At 42.9% G+C, this 23,611-nt stretch overlaps 1 protein-coding gene across 1 annotated transcript in view; it reads left to right on the top strand.

The window, feature by feature from the left end:
* COL13A1 (collagen type XIII alpha 1 chain) overlaps nucleotides 1-23,611 on the top strand; it is a 121,519-nt gene that overhangs the window by 83,160 nt on the left and 14,748 nt on the right. Inside the window, exons 28-33 of the mRNA XM_063133018.1 lie at nucleotides 1,759-1,785; nucleotides 2,920-3,000; nucleotides 11,163-11,198; nucleotides 15,425-15,478; nucleotides 18,830-18,883; nucleotides 20,747-20,782. Of these exons, the coding sequence (XP_062989088.1) occupies nucleotides 1,759-1,785; nucleotides 2,920-3,000; nucleotides 11,163-11,198; nucleotides 15,425-15,478; nucleotides 18,830-18,883; nucleotides 20,747-20,782 (288 nt within the window). The remainder of the gene's footprint in view (nucleotides 1-1,758; nucleotides 1,786-2,919; nucleotides 3,001-11,162; nucleotides 11,199-15,424; nucleotides 15,479-18,829; nucleotides 18,884-20,746; nucleotides 20,783-23,611) is intronic.

The following is a 23,611-nucleotide window of genomic DNA, read 5'->3' as shown; positions in this document are numbered from 1 at the left end:
CTAGGGTTGCAGACTTAAAGCACAGTCTTACATCTACTCAGAAGCAAGTCCTGGCTTTCCTGGGGGCTGCGAGGAAGCAGTACAGCACAAGTTAACCTAGGAAAACAAGACTTCCCCTCCCCTCCTTTGCACACATACCAGGGAGGGAGGGAGTCACTCCCTTGATTCAAACCTTTAAAGATGCCCCAGGAAACAGCAGGATCTTGTGCCTTGTCACCCCTCTCCTCCAGTGTACTCAGCTCATATCAATCGTGCCAAGAACCAGGAAGCACAACAACCCTGGGTAAGCAACGCGATTCCCCTTAATGTAGAGATGCGCTATGTCTGCTACAGTTTTGAGCAGAGTAGAGGAATGGAGATGCTCCAAACTGTACCTCCTGAAAAGGAGTTTCCCCACATATATAGACAAGAGCTTTTCATTTAAGGAAAAAAGCCCCGCCAAGGGCAAAAGGTTGGCAATCAACAACACAAAGGTCAACACTGCTGTACCAATCAATACTATCCTTCTAAAAAGTTTTGATTAACATGCCTATATAAAATCCCCATTTTATTTTATAAATGCAGGTGACCGAGAGCATCTCTGCATTAAGGGAAATCCCATTGTTTACCCTGCACTATTGTGCTCCTGGTTCTTTGACGTGATTGATATGAGTTGAATTACACAGGAGGAGGAGGCGTCAAGGCGGAAGATCCTGCTGCTTCCTGGGGCTCTTCTATATGGCAGATACCGATGAACTGAGGTAGCGCCTCCCTCCTTCTCTGACATATGTGCAAAGGAGCAGCGGGTGTGTGTGTCTTGTGCTTGTCTGTTTCCTCACAGCCCCCAGGAAAGCCAGGACTTACTTATGCCAGCTGAAGACCTTTTTATTTTCTCAGTATTTTAACACCTAATTTAACTTACATTTAAACTTTGCTGTTTTAATTCCATATTTTAACTTATATCAATTTTTGCTGTGTGGTTTTATCCTGGTTGTGCTTTTTATATTGGATTTTGTATTTGTGTTTTTAGATTGTTGGTTGTTTTTATGCTCTTCATGATTTTAATTTTTGTGAACTGCCCAGAGAGCTTCGGCTATTGGGCGGTATAAAAATGTAATAAATAAATAAATAAAATAATAAGTAAGATTGTGCTGTAAGTTTGCAACCCTTGGTGCATTTTCTTGGCAGTAAGCCCCACTGAACACATTGGGACTTACTTCTGAGTAGACACATGGGAATCAGATCTGCTTCCCTTTGTTGCAAGGAAGCATTTTACCCTCTTCTCCCTCCATTTAAAGTCCTTCCTCGGCAACTTCATAGTGGGATGCCAGCTTTACACACTCCAATTTGACATTATTAAGGGTTTGTTCCGGCTTTTTTCTGATCTATTTTAAAACAGAACAAGAGGAAAAACCATGGGAGATGTCCTGTTTGTTTACAGCATCATTTATTTGACCCAGAAACTTCCATGAGTGGCCAGAAATGAGGGTGTTATAAACAGCTCATTTAGAGAAGACTTAAAGCATGCTAAAAGGATCTTATGAGCAGTGTCTATCAACTTTGTACATTACTACTGGTGCACTCTTTTCTGTGGACAGCAAAAGATGGGAAAACAAGCAAACAGCATAATGACATTTGCTATAACTTCCCTAGTTATTATAATCCAATCTGTTAGCTAGTAAGTGGTGAATGACAGTAATATAAGAGTGCTGGGATCCAGAAATTTAAGTCACAAGAATGGTTTGTCACCTTTTCTCTGTTTTGTACTTTCAAATATAGGGTCTTCAAGGCCTTCCAGGACCTAAGGTAAGAATGAAGAGCAATTACAATGGATCAAATTTGGCATTTTAGAGCAATTTTGTAGGATGCTACTCTACTGGCTTTGATGGTTCTGCAGTAATGTACCCTAAATCCCCATTTTGAAGTAGTTAGGATATGAAGCAGTTGAAATAAAACCCTATGTTTCTTATACCAATTATCTACCAATACATGTATTAGAACCCAAACGTTGTTGCTGCTCTTTAAGTCGACAATTTGGAATAGGGGAACAGCACGGATGAAAAGGGTTATGTTCTCCCTCGTCACCCCTTCTCAGTTCAGAATGGGCCTCTACGAAGCTGTTTTTCTTTTCTTTTTCAATGTAGAATTACATCTCTAACAGATATGTTTGCCCATGTTCACATATAACAACGCTTTGGTTTAAAAACCCATGGTTTGCTGTTTGTTTAATTGCTGTTTGTTTAGCCTCTAAACAAACCAGCAGTTCAGAGTCACATGTCACACTTCACCACCTACGAAGTAGCTGAACGTGGTTTGTGCGGTAAAGTGGAAGAGGTGGACGCACAATAGGCAGCACACCTGCTTGCGCACGACAACCTATCAGTTTCCAAACCAATGGGTTGTCATTATGTGAGAATCAGGGGGGATCTACACTACTGCTTTTAAAGCGCTTTGAAAATGTTTTGAAAGCTGTATATGCAGTGTGTCCTGGGCCCCAACAGTTGTCAAAACTGTTATAAAGCGCTTTAAAGCAGTAGTGTAGATCCCCTCCTAGTCAATGAAGTTGAATGTGGTGCCTTGAAGTTGCTTATCCACAGTTAGCACCTAGCATCTAAAAATCAGGTTACCTGAAAAATTCTTAATCTTCATCTACAGGAGCTCAGGATTTCTCCATTGCCATCAAATCTGGTATCTACCACAGAGATTAATTCTCCTATCTAATTCTCCTACCATTTTCACTGTGGTACACTATAAATCTCCTCAATGAAACTTGTAGAGCAGCTTGGCTTTGTCTAGTGTGAGAGTGAAATTGGCTGCAAAATGTCATTTGGTCATTGCTATGTTATCTCATGCTACTGGGTGCCTTTGCTATGTAATTCCTGTTTGTTTAGAAACATTCCAGGGGAGTGTTGGGCTTTCTCTGATGCATCTTTCCTTTAGGGGGAAGCAGGTATTGATGGAAAGCAAGGCGAAAAGGGTGCCCGGGGAGAAAAAGGAGACCGAGGTCCTCTGGGATTGCCCGTAAGTACCCAGAAAGCAAGGGGAACTTCAGAGGCCATTCTTAATCCAAGTCGAAACAAAATCTCAAAACAAGAAACAAAATGTGGCAGCATTGCACACAATATAGGAAACTTTCAGTAACCATACAGAGAAGCTTGCAGAGCTGAAAAAAATGTCTTGAATTTGACCATTCGGGTCACTAGAGCGCCTTCTCCTTAGATTGCTTTGGAAATATTGACAAGAGGTCATTTATTTCTGAGCTTTTAACATATGTGTTTCTTTCTTTAATCATAATGTTCAAATGCCAGTTCAAATGCCAAGATGTGCAAGAAAAAAGGGAAACAGCGCATAGAACTTTTTCTCCATCTACAAGCATGGGGTGGGGATGGGGGAGAAGGTCTGGCAGTCCTCTTCCCAAATAAAGCCATCAATCTCCATTACTGTATTTTTGGTATCCCCTTTCTAGGTTATACCATTCCCACCCAGATAGCCCATTTCCTGCCTAAAATATGGATTAAATCACAAGTTTCACTGAGCTCATCTCCCATATACCCTTTTTTGTCTCCCTGGATTACAGTTTGCTCGTGGTGAAATGGGTTCACTGTGGATTTCATCACAAGCCAGATGCAACTGGGCGTCCCATTGCTCAGGCTACTCAGGAAATTTGTGCAGAACATTCTACTGTGGTGATCAAGGGAACATTATCACACTTAGATCAGGGATGCCCACTGCTTTATAGTGATGAGGCCACATGAGTGGCAACTAGCAAGGGAAGATAGAGAGTAGGAAGACCTCTATCTGAGTGGTAACTAAGGGGACGGAGGGCCCACTTCATGCCCCAGAGGAGGTTGTTGTTTAGTGGCAGCAGAAGCAAGGTGAAGCTAGAGCAACATAGGGATGGCTGCAATACTAGCTCTAGCTGCTCCCTGCCACTGCTACCACCAAGCAGTCACCAATGCTACGGGCATGGGGTCCACTCTCACTTGTTCGCCATTCAGTGGCAGTAGCCTCTTACTACTGTCTACTATCTCACCAGCTGCCAATGGGCCATATCTGTTACCTTCAGTGTACAACCACTGAAGAAGCACTCTTTGGACGAAATATGAAGTATCTCATAAACACTCTCTCAGTAATCCTTATAACAAGCCAAGAGGGCAGGTTAGCATTATAATTTTGATTATAGGGGGTTGGGGGCTGAGAGATAATGACTTATCTAAAGCCATCTAATATATTCATAACCAAAATGAGATTTGAATTGGGGACCTCCTCGCTTAGCTCACATGCTTAGATATTACACTATGCCAGGGGTGCCAAAATGTTCCAGGGGTAGGGGCTGAAGTAGCCCTCTGTGGGTTGGTTGACATCAGTAGACATAGCCATTCTCACTGATGTCATCACACACACACACACCAGTTTTAAGTCTTTGGCTTCAGGCGGTGTGCACCATGCAAAAGAATTTGGCTGGCACTGGGAGGAGGGTCATCTCTGGCCAGTGCTGGAAGGAGCAGCTGTTGCTCCCTGCAACAGCTGAGTCTCCCACTACTCACATTTAGAGAGGATTCCTGCATGGGATGAGGCTTGGCCTCCAAGCCCTGCCCCTTGGAGGAACCCAAGAGGCTCCGTGGCCAGATGTGGAACCTGTACAAGCTGAATTAGGCCTGTGGGACCGAGGCTTCAAATCCCTGCACTATACCATACTGATGAAATCAACATCACCATGGGCTCCACAAAGGATATTGCATGGCAAGTGGAAATCAGGCTCAAAATCCCCAACTTGGCAATTTCCACTGCCTGTGGCAGAACGTGTGTTTGCTGTAGAGCTGAACCCTGACCATATATCACTATGCAGTTGTCCTGCTTCCTGCAACCTCACTGATACTCACTGGAATTGCGTGCGCCCTGACTTCGCTACCACCTGGACTAATGATGAAATGTTTGGTGACAGCAGAGTAGTGAAAGGGGGATGGAAACTCGATATGATAAATACGGGCTTGGATGATACAGGAACGACATGAAGAGCTCTTCTATCCATATCTGGACTATTGGCTATATGTTCAACAACCCCATTGTAGTGGATTTCCATGGCATTAGGAATGCTAGACTTCAAAACAAAATGGATAGGAAGGAAGAGGTCTGGTTATTCAAAACTTCACATGAACCATCTTCAAAGCAGATAACTGACAAGCTACACCATTTGCAGCTTGTCGCTGCATCTTATCCATCTGTGCTATTATTTTTTTCATTGTTTCTGGCCTCCATTTTGCTACATGCATTTGGTAAACTATCTCTGCTAGCTCATCAGTATGTTGACTCGAACACTGGTTTTGTGCTAGTGGGATGGGATACTTCATTTTTGCTAATCTCTACTACCTGCTGCAGTCCTTCACGCTATATATCTAACAGAGTTCCAGAGAGTTCCTCAACCCTTAGGAGTTGCTCTTTGGAGGGTTGGGGTGCCAGGTCTGCATTGGGTAGGGGAGTTTGGCAAAAATCAGGTGCAGTACCTTGTGCTTTCTACTAACACAAAGCTGTCACTGGATAAAGCCCATTTCTCCATTCCAGCTAAGATCTGCATATATAAACAAATGTATGCATATATATTTCCCTTGCTGTATTAAGAACCACAGGCATAAGTCGGACAGGCATTTAAATGCACACCTACTTGCATATTAACATGTTGTCCATGAGGACTAATGTCTGAGTGACAATGAAAAAAAAACTTACCCAAGGAATTGGATTTGAAATGTACACTGATGCTCATCTCCCATAATCAACGTGGTGCTCAACTTTCTACTTCAACTCCCATAATCCCTTATCATTGATTGGCCATGTTGATCAGGGATTATGGGAGTTGTAGTCCAAAATAGTGGAGGTCACCAGGTTGTCTACGCCTGCTCTGGTTAACGTAGAAGAGGAAAGGGTACAGTTCCTGCAGGGCAGCCCTATTTCCATGCTCATGGGGTGCTTCCAGACTGAGAGCTAGTGCTACTGATCATTGCTCTTCCGCTGTAGGCTAAAAGCAGAATTCCCACCAATTGTCCACACTTCGGTGGGGTGGGTGTGTTTCTAGTGGGTTTTTGGTGTGTGCCTCTTACTATGTTCTATCCAAAAAGTGGGCATAACATAACCAAGAGGGCAGGGTTATCCCCTCCCCTTTTCCAATTCCTCATGGTCACCACACCTCCCTCCTATCATTTTGATTACTACATCTCTCTCCTTCTCTGCACAATTTTAGCACCCTATTTTCTGTGTGTGCGTGTGTGTGCATTTGCTTTTTTTAAGGGTACCTGCTGCACAGGACAATTGGATGGCAGCCTGACTTCTAAGTAATCATAAGTATGCAGTGGGACTAGCAAACTCTGGGTTCCTTTTGCTAGTCATTTTTAAACTCACTCCTTGATTTTCTGATTAGTTTCATAACCAAGCTAGAAAAGTGTGGGATTTTGTTATCCTAACCCCACACACTTCTCCCAACATTTGAAAAGCCACCTCTCATTCTGTACAAACTCTGCTTCTTCAAAGAGAGAAGGGAAGGCAGCAGCAGTTGAAATTGACAAGCTATGGATCAGTCTGGCCTCCCTGGGGACATCTACATGAAGGGCTTGCCCCGGGGTGGATTCGCAGTAGTGGCAGGTCATCTACATGACACAGCCGCCATTGCAAAGCCATCCAGGGGCAAACCCTGAAAACTCCACCTGACATTTTTGGCAGCGGAGCCCATGACACCTCCTGATTGGTCACCATGGGCGGCCCCGCACCTCTGGGGAGAGGAGAGGAACGGGCCATTCCTCCCCCCCTTTTATAAACATTTATTATCTACTAGCAAAAAAGCCCGTCTCATACGACAGGTGTAGAGGAGCAGTCTGGTGAGGAGGTTAGTGGGTTTGGGCCCCTCTGCTAGGCGGGAAGCAAATGGCAGTTATCTTTCTTCGGAACTTGGAACTTCCATAGAAGGCTGCAGTTCCGAGGAACGTCCCTAGATGGTGCCAGAGGGCAAAACTATAACTGGCTTGGAGGAGCAGTCTGAGCTTTTATATATATAGATAACTGTGGAGCTCCGCAGACACAGAGGGAATCTACATGTCGTACTGAAGGCGCATGCATGTGACCCCAGCCCCAAAACGATGGTGTAGATTCTGCCTACCTGCAGCCCAGAAGAGATGGAGGAGGTGGCGGCGGCTGGGGAATCCGTCTGCGTCCTTGCCACCGCCTCCCCGCCGGCCTCCTGCTGCTGGGGTAAGAGCGACCCGGGTCGGAGAGCTCGGCTTCCACTTCCGCCGAGCTCTCCAACCCGGGTGGCTCTTTTGCTGGCAGCAGGAGGCCGGCGGGGAGGTGGCGGCAAGGACGCGGCCAGATTCCCCAGCCGCCGCCTCCTCCGTCTCTTCTGGGCTGCAGGTAGGCAGAATCTACACCATCGTTTTGGGGGCGTACTGGGGGCGCATGCATGCGCCTTCAGTACGACGTGTAGATTCCCTCACAGATAATAAAAAGAAAAAGAAATAGGGGTAGGTGGGGAGGAACGGACAGCCAGAGGGAGGAGATGTGGTTTGCCCAGTCCCTCTCGCATCCTCCTCTGGCTGCCTTGTTCCTTCCCCCCGGTTTTTATTTTTATTATTTGTATCTGTGGAGCTCCACAGATAGAGATTATAACAATTTTTAAAAGGGGGGGGAGGAACGGCCCCATTCCTCTCCTCCGCCTGTTTTAATTTTTTTTTACCTTTCCAGAGGCGCGGGAAGATGCCGGGAAGGAACGCGGGTGCAAGGTGCCTCATGGCACCTCCAGGGGGTGGGGGGCTTGTCTCCTTTAGAAAAGAAAAGCATCTCAGTCGTGAACGATTTTACAGCAGAATGATCTTTCATTTTTTAAAAAAAAGAAAGAAAAGAAATCCATCACCAGTAAAGGATCTGCAGTCTTACAGTTAGTTCCTTCTTATGTGTACTCAGAAGTAAATTCTGTTGTGTTCAATGGCATCTCTCCCTGCTTTGTAAACTCAGAGAATCTTGGGGAGAAGGAAAAGGACTTGCTTTGCAGGTCCTGAAATGGCTCCACAACCAAACAAAAGTGATGGTGAAAGGAGGGCCATCCTGAACATATCATCCACCTTTATCCAGGGCAACTCCTCCCATCCTGCTTCAGTTGCACATTATCTTTATCCAGACTGTGCCCCAAAAATTGCACTCCTGTTCTGCTGATTCCCTCACTGGATTTTTTTGCAATTAGAAAAATAGGGACGTGGTGGTTGGAAAATGCTGATTAAAAAATGGATTATGACACTGTCTGCACCCTCCATGAAAATCCATGAACAGTTACACAATAAAAGCCTTGTTTGGAAGCACCCATGGCCAAAGGAGAAAATTACACCAGGGGACATAAAATTCTTTATGTAACAGATGTGCACATACAAACCACATTAGAAGGCATGCACATGATATTCTTAATCTGGATATGATTGTTACTAAAACATCTAGGGCAGTCTTTCTCAATGTGAAAAACTGTCCCTGACCATTTATTTATACAAAGCTTGATCACTCTTATATTAACCCAGAGCCACTTTGCACCAAGGATGGATCTATCTTTTGTCCTGGTTTTCAGACCTGGTCAGTATCAGGTCAGTCCCATTTCTCCAAACAACCATTGATGCTTGATCACTTAACTATAGTCTCTCCAGTAAGTAAGAATCATGTAATGCAAGATTATTGAGCTACATCAGTTAACAAATATTAATTGAAAGAATGAGCAATGCTCCTGAGCATCCTATGCAAAACCCAATCTTTAATCCAAATTAATTTATGGTCCGTTAAAATACTACGCTCCCATAGCTACAATTATTCCAAATGTATAAACCTATGGTCATAGTCTAAAAATTCCTTTTCAAGCCCCATTAATTTCAACAGTGTTTTGCCTATGACGCATTTTAAGATTAGATTATAAATGCGGCTTGAAATATTTATGTAATTACATTTTCAATTATTAGTAAGTTCATTAGGAAAGACCCCTTACATTCTGTTTCTGTTAGTAGCACAAACCCAATGAATACAATGAAGAATAGCCAATACAATCACATACTCAATGAGGATGCACATCACAATTTTCACTGAACTGGCTGGATGAAAGTGGCCTGCTTTCTGGTACATATGAAAATCTCTATTTAAATATATGTAAATGTTAAATTTCCCATGACAAGACAGATGAAGGAGATCCAACATTTAAAATACTGTTCTCTAATCTTTGTCATGTCCATTTCCTGAATTTCTAATTACCAAAATACCATTTTGGTCTATAACCAAGTGAAGGTTTGTAAAGCATTTCTATCATCCTTGTAATTGAACATTCTATCAAAGCATTTTAGCATTTAACAAATAAAAGCTGTGCTTCAATGGATCAAAGAAGAGAGCAACTGGTATTGTTCAAACTCAGAATTCGTTACTCCATAGGAGTAGAGGTTAAGGTTAACTTTCTATTGCACATTTGATTTCAACTTGGATTGCTGATTCTAAGGGCATGTCTAGATGATGCCTTATTCCGGGGATCGCCCCAGGATCATCCCTGCGCATCCACATGACGCACAGGGGATCCCGGGGGCAGAGAGGGATGATCCCTCCATTTCCCTGGGATAATCAGACGGCTTTTAACCTGGTTTTTCCCACGGTGTCGGGACTGTCCCGGTTTTGTCCCAGCTCCTCGCAAGTAAACGCAAGGAGCTGGGAACCAGGCATAAGGCACGGAGCTCTTCGGGCTCGCTGTGCCCACTGAGGGTGGGGAGGGGAGCAGGGTTGGGTGGTGTGCTTTTTTACCTTTTAATTTTCACTGGAGCACTCATGAGCTCCAGCACTTCTTGGTTGTTTTTTTTTTTAAAAAAAATGGCTGCTGTGACGGGCGCGATGCCCAGGATGTTGCATGGCCTATGTGGACTGAGGGGAGGATCTCACGATCAGCATATTGCGAGATCCTCCCCTCCCCTCGTGTAGACATGCCCTAAGTGCATACATAGGCCTTTGGTAGTTACATGGCAGGAAAAAGCATAAGGCAGGGGAAAGCAGAAGTTCTCAGTTGCAATGCCATGTTTGCTAAATGTTTCCCTGCCACATACCCGCTAAAGGCACAAAGGCATTAAAGGCACAATCCAACAAGAAGTTAGTCATGGCTAAGTTCCACTGAAATCAATGGGGAGGGATTGAAGTTTGTCAAAACTAAGATCCAGTTCACATACTCAGCAGCTCTCGTGTTAATGAGAGCATGTTGGTCCACCAACAACTTTTGACAAAGATTGCATGGAGGCAGGCACCAAGTGTTGCATCCATGTGGGGGCTATCAATTGTACAATTGTAATGGTGCAAAAAAAGGTTGCCACAATCATGCAAATTGCTCCAACCATGCTCCCCAATACAGGCAATAGTGGGGGGACATGATCATACAACTGGGAGCCCCATGCAATCACCATCCCTAAATCTCATTCTATGTTTTCAGTGAGAGACTTGACCAATGCTGCAATCTGGTACCCGCTTCTCTGGGACTAAGGCCGACTGAACCCAGTGGGACTTATGTATGAGTAGATATTTATAGGATTGCTCTGTAACTTTTGCTAGATTGTGCCAAAAGGCTTTAAAGGTTGAAAACATCATCTGTTTTAACCATTTCCCATTACTTTAATTAACCACTAACTCCTGGAGCATTACTATAATGTTAGTAGACATAATGTTTGAAGAAAAGGTAAATTGTTCTCTTTCAATTGATTGTTACATATGAGAAGTTTCTGGATTTGATATGGCTCCTCAGAGCCAGCAGCAAACCTACTGGAATTCAAAGCAACCATTATTACTTCCAAAAAAAATACATTTAGTATCACTCCCTTTGGTGGTCAATTCACTTGCCATCACAATAATGTTTTTTATCTCTGCTGTTGCTATCACAAGCTCAGCCACAATGCTCTCCAAAAGATAGGGTAAGTTTGACTGCTGCATTCTCACAAGCATACTAAAGCAACCAGCCTATGTTACATTCAGTGTCTGTTTTTTGTTGGTTTCCTTGTAAGTGCCATCACCTGTCCTTGAGATTCGAGGTTTGTTTTTTTATTGTTAGCACATGTTTGTCTCCAGTCACTGCTTCACTCACCTCTCCTTTCCTCTCCTCACCCCCCTTCCTCCTTGCCTTTTGTTTTGTTAACCCTTCCTTGTCTGTCCAGGGTGCTTCAGGTTTAGACGGCAGGCCTGGCCCACCGGTGAGTTCCAGTTCTCCATTACCCTACATTCCTATCCCCTAATGCTGTGATTTGTTGTCTTTGTCTTGCCATAACCATATCTGTATCACTGTCTTTCCAAAATGGTAGGCCAGGACAAGTGAAGCCATTATATTTTGATGCTGAACAACCATAACGTTGTTCATTAGTCACATGGATCAAAGATAATCTGCCTCTTTATTTGTAATATTTTGTAAATTATGATCTGTGAAACATTTGCATGTTGTCATTGTTAATGTTATATTCCTCTGTCTTCATATTGTCAGCTGTCCACTGTCTTCTTTTATTCTCCCCATAAAACGTTTGCTTAAAGCATTTCTTCCTACTTGTCTCAACCATAGTAATGCTCTAAGTGTTTGTTATATGAGCAAAAGGCACTCTATTGCATTTTTATTTCAAGCACTATCAAGCAACGTATTGCAGCCAATTCCTTGTCCTGATCTCACTACAGCAGAGGTGGGCAACCTGCAGCCCTAGGCCTAATTTCATGTGGCCCTCAGCCTAATTTTAAAAGCCCTCTGAATGCAATCAGTTCACACCTCTAAACAAAATATCAATCTGTCCCTTCCCTGGCACCCCACTGCAGGGGAAGGAGGGGGGCAGAGAGTAAAGGGGTTGGCGGAAAGAGAAAAGGGTGTGGGAGAAAGAGAAGAGGGCTGACCCACCTGTTTTTGGCCCACCCCTCCCCTAACAGATTATGCATGTTGGAATGTGACATTTGACAGAATAAATGTTGCCTACCCCTGCACTATAGCCTGGGATGCTCTTCACAAACAGGAGACCTGGAAATAAAACCTGGTGCTGTCTTCTAAGCATCATTTGCCAGATGTAAATGATCTTCTCAGTTCCATTGTTCCACTTACTAAAATGGGGGAAGATTTTGAGTTTCACTCTGTTAATCCTATAAGGAACTACTGGCTAATGGTTTACAGGGCTCCTGGGTTCTGTTACTTACATTCATGTAATCTGAACGTGTTGTTTATTGAATGACAGCCAACAGCACCTGGTAAAAATAGGGGACTCTTTGGCTTAACTTTCTTTCACCTTTGTGAGTGAAATTATAATGAAAGCACTATCATGGTTGTTAACTCAGTTATGCAGAAGTTGATGAAGTTCACATGACTCTTGAGGAATTCTAGGCAATGTCTATGTTCAGAGGGGGTACGATTTAAGAACAATAATCTTGAGTTAACAGCCTTTGAATTATGTTAATCAAGTTCTCATTCTAAAAGATACAATAAATAATAATAACCCATTTTACAAAGCATTTCAAACTTCTTGGAAGAAACATGGACAATTATTTCTATTAAGGTCTTCATATTGTGTCATACATTACCCCTAACTTCAGTATCTGTGAAATTGCAATAGAACTTCCATTTCTATGTTCTTGTAGCAAGTTGTATTTTTTTATTCTTCTTTTAAAAGCATGGAGTTGTTCGTTTATACTTTGATTTGCGGATTCTTATTGGGTGGTGATATTATGTTAAGCTTACAATTGTGCACCCCTAAAGGGGTAAGGAATTGCATTTCCTTCCTCAAACTCTTGTATAGATTATAGGGGGGGTTATCAGTGAATTGCTAATCTAGGCCAAATATGCAGACCTCAAATTCTAGTTCCATTCAGGGCTTGTCTTGACAAGGGGAAAGACCCGGGACGGATCCACAGTGGTGCTATGTCATTTATATGACGTAGCAGCCATTGCAGAGCCATCCCAGGGCATTCCTCCGAAGCTCTGATTTTAAAAAGTCAGAGACTTACCCCAACTTTTTGCTGTAAGCAGTGCTATCGCACGTTTGCCATCTGTCGCCTTACTCCATTTTACAGCTGAGGCGTGTCCCAGCCAATGGCGACCTCTGGTTGGTCATCATTGACTGGGACAGGGAGGAGGGGCCGGCTGAACAGCCTATGGAACACCTCCATGCCCCATGGCTGCAACAATGAACAAACAGGGCTGGCGGAGCCCTGTTTGATTGCTCTCCGATTGGCTGAAGGTCCATCCCTTGCCCGGTGGAGATGTTCCGCTCGTTCCCAGTGTGCAGGCCTTGAGGGTGCCACTGGCAGGAGTGGGAAAGAGCACCCATCAGAAAAGGTTTCACTGATCCCTCTTTTCCTGCAGTACAGGCAGATCTTGCCCTGGTTGGTTGCCCCAGAGCTCCCTGCTGGCTCAAGAAGACACAGCAGAGTAGCTCCCCCCCTCCCATTGATACAAACCCCCACCTCCCTCCTTCGCATTGTCTCCTTCGTGAACGTGGGAATTTGAGGGCTCATGGTGCCAAGACAGCCCCCCAGTGAACTTAGAGACGATAGTGTCCTGAACCACCAGTCTGGCTGAAGCCTACAGAGCAACTAGGTAAAATCCCAAAGCATCGAGCTGTGTCTTATGTGGAAGTAGCTTTGTTAGTCTTGCTAATTTTAAAGAATTCAGACTGCAAAGCATGTGGAGAAGAGCATGCCACAACACAGAGCATTTGAGAGTAGTGCTTCAGAAACAGCAGGGATGGGGAATGTGTGGTCCTTCATCATTGGCTATGCTAGCTAGGACTGATGGGAGTTGCATTCCAACAACATCTGGAGCACCACACATCTCCCACCCCTGAGATGGACCATAAATGTGACTGCAGACTCAGCATGTGACAGATTGTACTGGAGTTCGAAATAAACTCCTTTTCAAAAGATTCCTTTCCTTGCCAGAACACCTGTTGCTCACTCATTAATATTATTTGGCAAAACTTAAGTCCCATTTATTTCAGTGAGAGAGTTTTAAGTCAATGCTTAACATCCAACATTGAAATCAGTGGATCCAAGCAGTGCTTAAAAGGGGCCAATTTTACAGTTAGCAGGATCCTGAATTGTACTATTTCATTTGGTAGGTTGGTAGCATTTAATTTGAAGGCTTGCATGTTTGATTGCTTCTCAGAAATAAAAAAAAAATACCCTACATGTTCATTTATTTATTCTAAAGTAGCATTTCAGGGGAAAGCCTAGACTGAACTTTTCTTCTCAACGTTGTGTTTTCATATGTGCTTAGAATGTCATTTCATGGGGGAGCATTCAGTATTTAATATCCTCAGCTGCAGCCTTAAGTGATACAGTCCAAGAAAAGCTTGACTATTCTGATTTTATAAACTGTTCCAGAAACTGGATCATGTCCTTATTTGTTTAATTAATTAATATGGCAAGATCTGCATTTATTTTGGTAGGACTTGAATATAAAAAGAGGGTCTGTCTATAAGCCCTGAAAGCCCCGGGCTGACTCTGATTTCACTCTGCATCAGTTATATGATGCCACTGCCGCTGACTTGGAGCCACCCTGGGACAAAGAGCTGAAGATGCACAGTGGAAAAGTCAGGGTCTTACTGTGACTTTTCCTTCCCAAATCAAGGTCATTGTGGCTCTTCCACTATCTCTCCTCACTCCAGCATTGCTCTGGGGGCATTCCCAGGCAGAAGGTGACTTCCCATTGGTCACCGGAAACCAGGGGAAGGGGAGGGCCTGGTGAACCTAGTGGCCGCTGGAAAACCCACACTACCTTCCCCAGTGGGGATTATTTGCCGCCACCCCTCACCTGTGATACTGCAGGGTTTGGTGGCAGCACCAACTCGGCACTGTGAAGACCGCAGGAATGTTTCAGAGACATAAAAAGAGTGCACTCATTTCCTGTTTCCCTGCCCTAGTTAAGTGGTATATAATAAATGGGTGAGCAGGGGACTTGAAAATGAAAGAGTCCTTCTCATGCTTTTTTCTTGTGTTACTATACATTTGCATTATTGCCTGGTTATCTGTCAAACTGCATGGTTATCTGTCAAACTGCATGATGAGCTTATATAAAGAGCAATGCAAACTTTACTTATCTCTATCCAACCCCTTTTTAAAGGCTTAAAGGTATGATCGTGCATTGTCTTCATTTTGCTACAGCTTTTAGCTTTGTTGGTGATGGAAATTCATGAGAACAAAATGTTTCATCTAATGCACCAGGAAAAGCCTTTTTTTAAACCATCATACCAACTTCATCTGCTCAAAGTCTTACTCTTATATATAACCATTATCTTCATCAACTCTAAAAGCTTTAGCATTTTAAATAAATACCATGAATAACCCAAAAAAATATTCTCATTTCTTCTTTTTCTCATGAGGAATATGCTCTTGTGCAGTTTGAAATATGGTTGAGTAAATGATTTCATAAATTTATTTTCCCCTAAAATTATAGGGTACTCCAGGACCAATTGGAGTTCCAGGACCAGCAGGACCAAAAGGAGAGAGGGTAAGTGCAATGTTTGACAAACAAGCAACCTGCAGCCCATCTACAATTGCTACTATAGTTTAAGGCCATAGCTAGACCTGAGGTTTATCCCTGGATCGTCCAGGGGTCAAACCTGTTCATCTAGGTGACACACCGGGGATCCAGTGCTCAGGCAGGGGAGAACCCTGGATGATCCCGGGATAAACCTTAGGTCTAGCTGTGGCCTAAATCTATGTAAACCACCCAGAGAGCCTCAGCTATGGGGCGGTATGCAAATGTAATAAATAAAAATATTAATAAATGCAGCAAGTTTTTTTTGTTTTTGCTATATAACCTAATGCAGGGGTAGGCAACATGGTGCACCCTCAGACACCTTGCTGCCCACCAAGGTGCCTCTTTTTCAAGATCCCATTTTTTAAAAAAGGAGCAAATTTTCTTCCTGGCAGCTGGAATTGCCTCAAGCAAAGTGAGGGCCTCCAGATCCTGCCATCTTTGTTTACCATTACCTCTGGGCAACATGTGGAGCGCAGTGGCATTCTGAGGAAATGAAGAAGGCAGGTGGCTACAGGTAGGTGCTCTCCTCTTCTGCACTCCCAGAGAAGAAAAAGGAGGGAAAGAGAGGGTTTGGTTAGCTGGATGGGGGTGGAGGGAGGAGGTAAAGGAAGCAGCATGGGGCTAGGGAGAACAGGGGGAAGCTTGGAATGGCAATGATACCCCACGTGGGGTGGGTGGGTAGGGAAACTACCAGGGTGGGAGATCTACAGGAAGCCAGCTGAGAGCAACCTGAGGGTTTGGTGGAGTGTTGCATGCTTATATGTCTGCAAGGATGGGGGTTGCGTATGTGTGAGAAAGGGAGAGGGAGAGAAAAGGGTGGGGATTTTGGAGGGATCTTGAAAAAGAGTGAGTGTGGTTTTTTATATAGTTGCAGAGGGGAGAAGGGAAGGCGGGGTGGTTCTCCTTCTCCAGCACCATGTTGGCAAATCACTAGACAACAAAGCCAGAGCGAGGGGGTGAAGGAGCCTACGCCCATCACAATGTTACAACCAATGAACAGCAGGCAGAAGGAGAAGAGGCAGGGTGGGGCAGAGTGGAAGAGCGAACAAGCAAAAGAGAAGTCTCATCGGTATAGCGTGATACCACAAACCCATGTGAAAGGGGCCATTAGCTTGATGTGCTAATGGAACAGAGCTGGAAATCGCAGAGGAAAACCGGGGGGGGGGGGGGGAAGTAGATGTGATGGAGTTCTTCATGTTCAAAGGAGATATTTAGAGTATCATCACACGGGGGGAAATCACATTTCCTTACCATCGCTTATCCACCCCTGCTTCTGTCCTTTGTTACCTCCTCTTTCATCCCAGAGAGGAAAGAGGAAGTAAACAAAGTCCACGTGGCCCATTCAGTTTTTTTAAAAAAAATCGTGTCGCTTTTCCTGCATGCAGCAGGAGATCACGGAACATTCCATTTTTAAAAAAAAAGTCGGATCAAAAGGGGTCTATTTTGCGATGGAAAAACGAGTGGAAGGAGCAGGAGGCACGCGAATGGCGGACATCGTTGTCTAAAGGATGTGTGAACATCCATAAGTGGGCAGTAGCAAGCAGGCGATAAAACGCTCTTCTGATGACATCCTTAGTGTATTGGGGCTCAGTCCCCACCTCTGCCTTGTACTCAGTTTTGGGGACATTTTACTTGTCCTTTGTGAGTAGCCATACCTCCTGTGGCAGCCATTTTGTGGTGTTGCCCAGGACATTTTCTCAAATTGCCAAATGTGCGATGGTGCCCAAGGCAGTTTCTCAATTTGCCAAATATATCCATCGGCCCAAAAAGGTTGCCTACCCCTGGTCTAATTCTTCCTGATACATATTTCCAGCACTTTGTCTCTTTTTCATTTCTAATAATTTTTTATGTATGATTCTTTATAGTCAGGTACCTTTTCAGAGGTAACCAGACTAAAGGACATAAAGATAATTCTGTTGCCCCTTAACAAATTACAACTTATCCTACACTTTGGGGAGTCTTTTGCAGGGAAAGGATGAAAATGTGTTTTCTCCAATATCATGTTACCTTAAGGAAAGGTTATGTGAAGCTATGTTAAACTACAGAGATTTGGAGTTCAGTCCCACTAATGTGTGGATAACACCCAGCTGTCTCTCCTTTCTATTACATACAAAAGAAGCTGTGCAAGTTCTCAACCTGTGTATGGAGTCAGTAATGGGCTGAATGAGGGCTAACAAATTGCAACTTAATACAGACACGACAGAGGTACTTTTGATCAGCGGAATAGCCAGCCTAGAAATTGGAGGTTCAACTTATTTTGGGTGGGGTAGCGCTCCCTCTGAAAAGCATAGGTTTGTAGTTTGGGAGTGACCCAGATTTGACCTTGGATGAACAGGTTATACCAATAGCTAGAACGGTTGCATCAGGACTAGATAACTGAAAGGCACTCTACATGGAACTGCCTTTGAAAAGTGCCCAGAAGCTTTAGCTTATTCAAAATGCAGCAGCCAGGTTATTAATTGGAGCTGCATATTGGGAGCATGTCACCTCACTGGGCACTGGATTCATGCTGATTTCGAGGCAGAATTCACAGTTCTGGTTAAAACCTTTAAATGACAATGCCTTCAGCTTGTTACCCTATCATGTTTTCCCACTGCTTCTTCTGACTTCTCTCTTGCTGCAGAAAATTTGTTTAAAAAGGAAAGATGAAATAGCTATGCAATGCCTTCTCATAGGTAGCACTAAGAGCCCTCCATCTGGAAGCACCCTCACATGGTTTAGAACAATGGTATCTGATGGGCAATAAGTGAACCTTCTCACTTATTGAGACAATCCCTCTTGTCAGTTCCAAACCCATGTTTGGTTGGAATAAGAAAGAGGGACTTCTCTGTAGCCACACCCAGACTTTGGAATTTCCTATCTACAGAAGTTTATCTTGTCCCCTCCTTGATGGCCTTCCATTGCAACTCTTAAGACCTTTCTATTTAGGAAGGCCTATAGGCTTCAGTGGCTGTTTTTTTTAATCGGTGTCTACTATAATTATATATAATCATTATTTTTATTATGGTTTTCCATTTTTGGCTTATATATTGTTTCATGATGCTTTGGACGGCAGCTGTTTTTAAGTTGTTTTATGGTTAAATGTCATTTATTTCTTTTATTGCTATTTTTATTATGTTGTATTTTACAGTTTTTATAAACTGTCTTGAACGATATGAGGATAAGTGGGGTACAAATATTTTAAACAAACAACCTGAAAATGTGCTGCTTCGTTTTTTGCATAATCAGCTACAATCAAAGATACAATACTTCTTGACCTATCTTTGTTGTACTCTTCCAAAATCAGGAAATAGTTCTGTCTTTCTACTTCCATTTTAGGGCAATAAAGGAGACCCTGGAAGTGCAGGACCAATAGGGCCAGCAGGGCTTCCTGTAAGTAAAGTTATACATTTTTAAAATTATACATCCCCACCCCACCTTTCCCCACAAAATTCTATCTAGCAACATAGCAAAACAGAATACAGGCTGTCTGCTGCCATTACTTCTTTGAGGAAAGCTAAAGACTTTAACAATATTATTCTCTTCCCGTGTATTGTCTGGTGAAATATTGCAAAGCTCATGGGCAAACCTTGTACAAGCATAAACACGCAAATCTCGCCGTGCTTGAGCCAGGCAATGGGGGAAATGGTCATACAGACCCAGGTCCCCAGTATGGTAAAATGAAAACAATTCTTTGATTATAGCCAATGTGGTAGGGTAGCTAAAATCTTGGGTTTAGATGTGAAAACTTAAGGTCAATTTATTTATTTAGAGTATTTTTATCCCGCAGCTCAGCCAAAAAGGCTCTCAGAGCGGCTTACAATTGATCATTAAGAAGACAGTCCCTGCCCTCAGGCTTACATTCTAAAAAAGACATGACACACAAGGAAAAGGGGATGGAGAGGGAGAAAATAAAAAGAAATTAAGGAGACTGTTCAGGCTGGTGGGAAGGACCTGCTCCGTCCTCTCATCTCCTAATGGAAGGGCAGATCAACAGCTCCTTCTTCTTTCCCACAGGGTAAAGATGACAGTTAGCCCTGTGGGGGATGGGAGGTCCAACTGAAGCAGGCTCCGATGGTCTCTGCCTGCTCCAGTCTCCCTCACAGGGTGAAGATGACAGTTAGCCCCGTGGGGGTGGGGGGGTGGGGGTGTTTCCAACTCAGTTGCCCATTCAGCCCTGAAGCTCACCATAGGTAGTAAGTCACATTTGCCTAAACTGCCACAAAGAGGTGCTATGAGAATAAAATTCCACTTGGAGCTCCTGTGACGTGAGGCACCTTGCTCCTGCACTTTCATTCCTTCCCAGCATCTGCATGGGAAGTAAAACAAGTGTGAACTTTTCTGCTTTGTAAAAGTAAAAAAAATTAAAAGGCGGGGAGGAACAGGGTCATTCCTCCCCCCCTTTTATTTTATTGTCTCTATCTGTGCAGCTGCGAAGATACAGATAATATTTTTTAAAAAAAATCGGGGTGAGGAAGGAATGAGGCAGCTAGAGGAGGACATGTGGAGAAGGGACTCCAGGCGAACCCATCTCCTCCCTCTGGCTGCCCGTTCCTCCCCCCACCCCGATTTCTTTTTATTTGTATTATCTGTATCTGCGCAGCTAAAGATAATAAAAAATAAATAAAAGGTGGGAGGAACACCGCGTTCCTCTCCTCTGTTGTTGTTTTTTACTTTTACAGAGGCGCAGGGCCGCCCTCTTCCCTGTCCAGCTTATGGCAACCAATCACGGGGCGCCATGGGCTGTAACAAGCCTCTGCTGCCAAAAAAGTTGGGGTAAGTGCCCAACTTTTTTGGAGCAGAGTTTCCAGGTTTGCACCTGGAAGGCTTCGCAATGGCAGCTGCTTCATCTAGATGACGTGCTGCCACTGCGAAGCCACCCCAGGGCAAACCCTTTGTGTAGACATGCCCTGGGAAGGCCAGGAATAATACTTCTTTTGCTACTTAAGATTTTAGCTTTTAGTTTGGTTTTCTTTTTTTAAGGACTACTTTCTCTTTATGAAGCTAATCCACCTTTCCCCAACCTGATGCCCTCCAAATATGTTAGACTACAATTCCCATCACCCCCCAGCCAACACTTCTGGAGGACACTAAGTTCGGAAAGCCTGCTCTAATTTCTCTGCAAGGAAATTTTATTATAGCAACATAATAAAATGGCAGCATAATAAAATATTGGTCTTTAAGATGTCACTTGTAGTTTCTGGTGCAGACGTGGCTAAGGTATATAAGTTTATAAAACTTGCATAAATGTTATAGGGTTTACAAGGCTCATCAGGTGAAAAAGGAAACCGGGTAAGTCTTAAATTAAACCTCTTTAGCTACAAACAGCTTTACAGAAATGGTGGAATGATTAATTTCTTGATGACATAGAAAATATGATAAAATCCTACTGCCTAACAAATGATATAATACAAAGACTTATGAGCAGGTTTTAGCTCAAGAACAGAAGCCTGTACGAGTCACTTTATTATTGCTGGCAGCAATATTAGCTGGTAGCAATGGTAGATCCAGGGTTTGGAATAATTTTCACAGTTTCATAAATTTTGAAATAAACTTGTGATATAATACTTGCTGAAGTAATATGATAAGTCTCCACTGCTGATCAAACATGATGACTGTTACCTATCCATTCATGATTGCTCCAAGGTTAATGTCTCATTGTTAATCATTCTACCTCTGGTTTTGCTTCATAACCTCTTCTTGATAAAAGCAAAGTCTTAGCTATTATTCAGATCATAATGAGTGACCTAGCAAGATCCTGATTCTTTTTCAGTTGGTTTTAAATTTAGGTAAAGTTTTGAAGAAGAAAAATGCCTTTGTCGACAACAGCAGGAAACAGCATTGGCTGGAATTTTGTCCCAACAAGTTAGTAGACAGAACTATTGAGGAATGAGATAACCTGCTGTCCAGTGGATGGTGATACCAGGAAGAGACGACTTTGTGAGTTAGTTGTAATAAAGCACTGGGAAAAGTCAGATATATCTCAGTGCTGCTCATAATACCAGAAGCACATAATGAGAATAAAGTTCCAAAGGGCATTGCAGGAGTTAATTTTTAGGGCTGAGGCGTTGTTTGCTTTTTACAGAATGACAACTAATATTTTGAAACAAAGAATGAGTCAAAATAAATTAGAGTGAGCAACTACAGCACACAGAATAATCCTGCAAAGTTATCCTTTTTGCCATTAACTAAATATGGCTTTTCCAGTCCTTTTCACTGATCATTAGCGGCCAATTGATTGGTGCTTCACTGCATGACTGATAGTTGTTTTGGAAAGGGTGGGGGGTTTTAGTCATGTGTTTATGTATTATGGTGCTCTGAATGCAAGACATACAGTGTCACACAGGGGGAAATTGCGTTTGCTTACTGTCACTTCTCCACCCACGCATTTGTCCCTCATTACTTCCTCTTTTGAAAGAGGAAATAAACAATGTGCACATGACCCCTTCAGTGGGCCATTTTTATCCTGCTGCTTCTCCTGCACACAGCAGGAAATAGCAGCAACTTCCGTGTTTAAGAATAAGTTGGACTTACTGGGGTGGTTTTTTGTCATGCGAAGAAGTCTAGAAGGGCTGGGAGGCGCGTGGGAGGCAGACGTCGTTGTGAGAGGGACCTGCGAAAAGCCTGAGTGCCCAGTAATGAGCGTGCAATAAAACTCTCGTCTGATGGAGCTCATAGTTAAGGAGAGCACCTTACATGTTGAACAGCCTGTTTAATTTTCAGCATGATTTGGCAGTGTTATGTTCTCTGCTGTCTTTTGCAGAAACTGTCTTCCCAAATTAGTTTGGCCCTTCCTTCTGCTGATCAATCTTATTGATTCTTGTGTCACTGCAGAGATATAAAGCCAATATAGTCCAGAAAAAATGGTACATATTACAATAGTTAATGGGAATATTGTTCTTTTGAGGAAACCAACTGAAAAAGTGTCAATGCTTAATCTTTGCATTCAAGTGGAACTCGTTATTTCAACTGCTGTTTTTTTCTTCTCCTCTCTGTGTGTGTTTGCGCGTGTGTGTGTTCCTTGCCTCCACAGGTCTACCTTTGTCCCCCTTATCCCTTCCTGCTCTTCTGCCTTTTTTCCTGGGTCCTTCCTCCTCTTCCTGCAGCAACCCACTCTGCATTTTCTCCTGGATTATCCTTCCTCTATGCCAGCGTTTGAGCCTGGGTGACCTATCCTCTCCCATCTGTTTTTCCTGCCAGCCTAATGTTTTTGTTTTTTAAAAAAATTAAAATAAACCAATTTATTTCCCTAAAAAAAGAAAAAAAGAAACCTACTCTGCCTGATTTTTATGTTATCTAATCCTTTTAGCAATTACTAAATGAAATTCCCTCTCCAGCAATCCCACTTACATTTTAGATCCACAAGCACTTATTAAAACGTTTCCCTCTTTGTATGTTGCTGACTTTTCTAAATTGGTTCAGAAAGGTTTGATCATTTTTGTTTTCATATTGAATATTGGTTGTTAGGTTGATGTTGACTTTATTGAAAACAGAGTTGACCTCAATGGGATATTCAAGGTGACTTTTTAACTTGCTACAGCAGGGAGGTAGCATGAGGCCTACAGTCTCCATTTTTATCTTTTTGAAGTTCTATTTTAAGAACCTAAGTAGGACAGAGCAGCTTTACACTGCTTTGCCAATTTTACTTCTCCTATTAAATAAAATTCATGGCAAAGCCGAGTTGAAAGTTAAAAGAGCTTATTTTAAAAGTTAAGTTAATAGAGCTTATTTTAAACCAGAAATATTCCTTCCAGGATTTATTTATTTATTTAAGAATAATACAGCACTGAATTTAGTTTGATTTTTTCTCTCTCAAGGAAATAAACTAACTCAAGCAACCAGGCTTTATAATAATAAATGAAATATGCCTTTTAAATTTCTTCTAGACTAAGTGTTACAAAAACTAATAGAGCAAAATGTATGTGTGTTCTATGTTCTGCTCATGCCACAAAGTAACATCTAAAAATAGCTTGTAATAGCAATGTTGCATGATCATTGCTAACTCTGCAATGATCCCATAAACTCTGATTTTCTAGAAATTGGATTGTAATTCACTGGATTTCACAAAATCAGTAAAAGGGCTATGGGCTAGATCCAGACTTGTGTCCAGCAGTTTCACTG

This window comes from Elgaria multicarinata, chromosome 8 (assembly GCF_023053635.1).
Source record: "Elgaria multicarinata webbii isolate HBS135686 ecotype San Diego chromosome 8, rElgMul1.1.pri, whole genome shotgun sequence".
Taxonomy (NCBI): Eukaryota; Metazoa; Chordata; class Lepidosauria; order Squamata; family Anguidae; genus Elgaria; species Elgaria multicarinata.
Note: the sequence above shows the minus strand (reverse complement) of the source record. Positions and strands in the feature narration are given on the sequence as shown.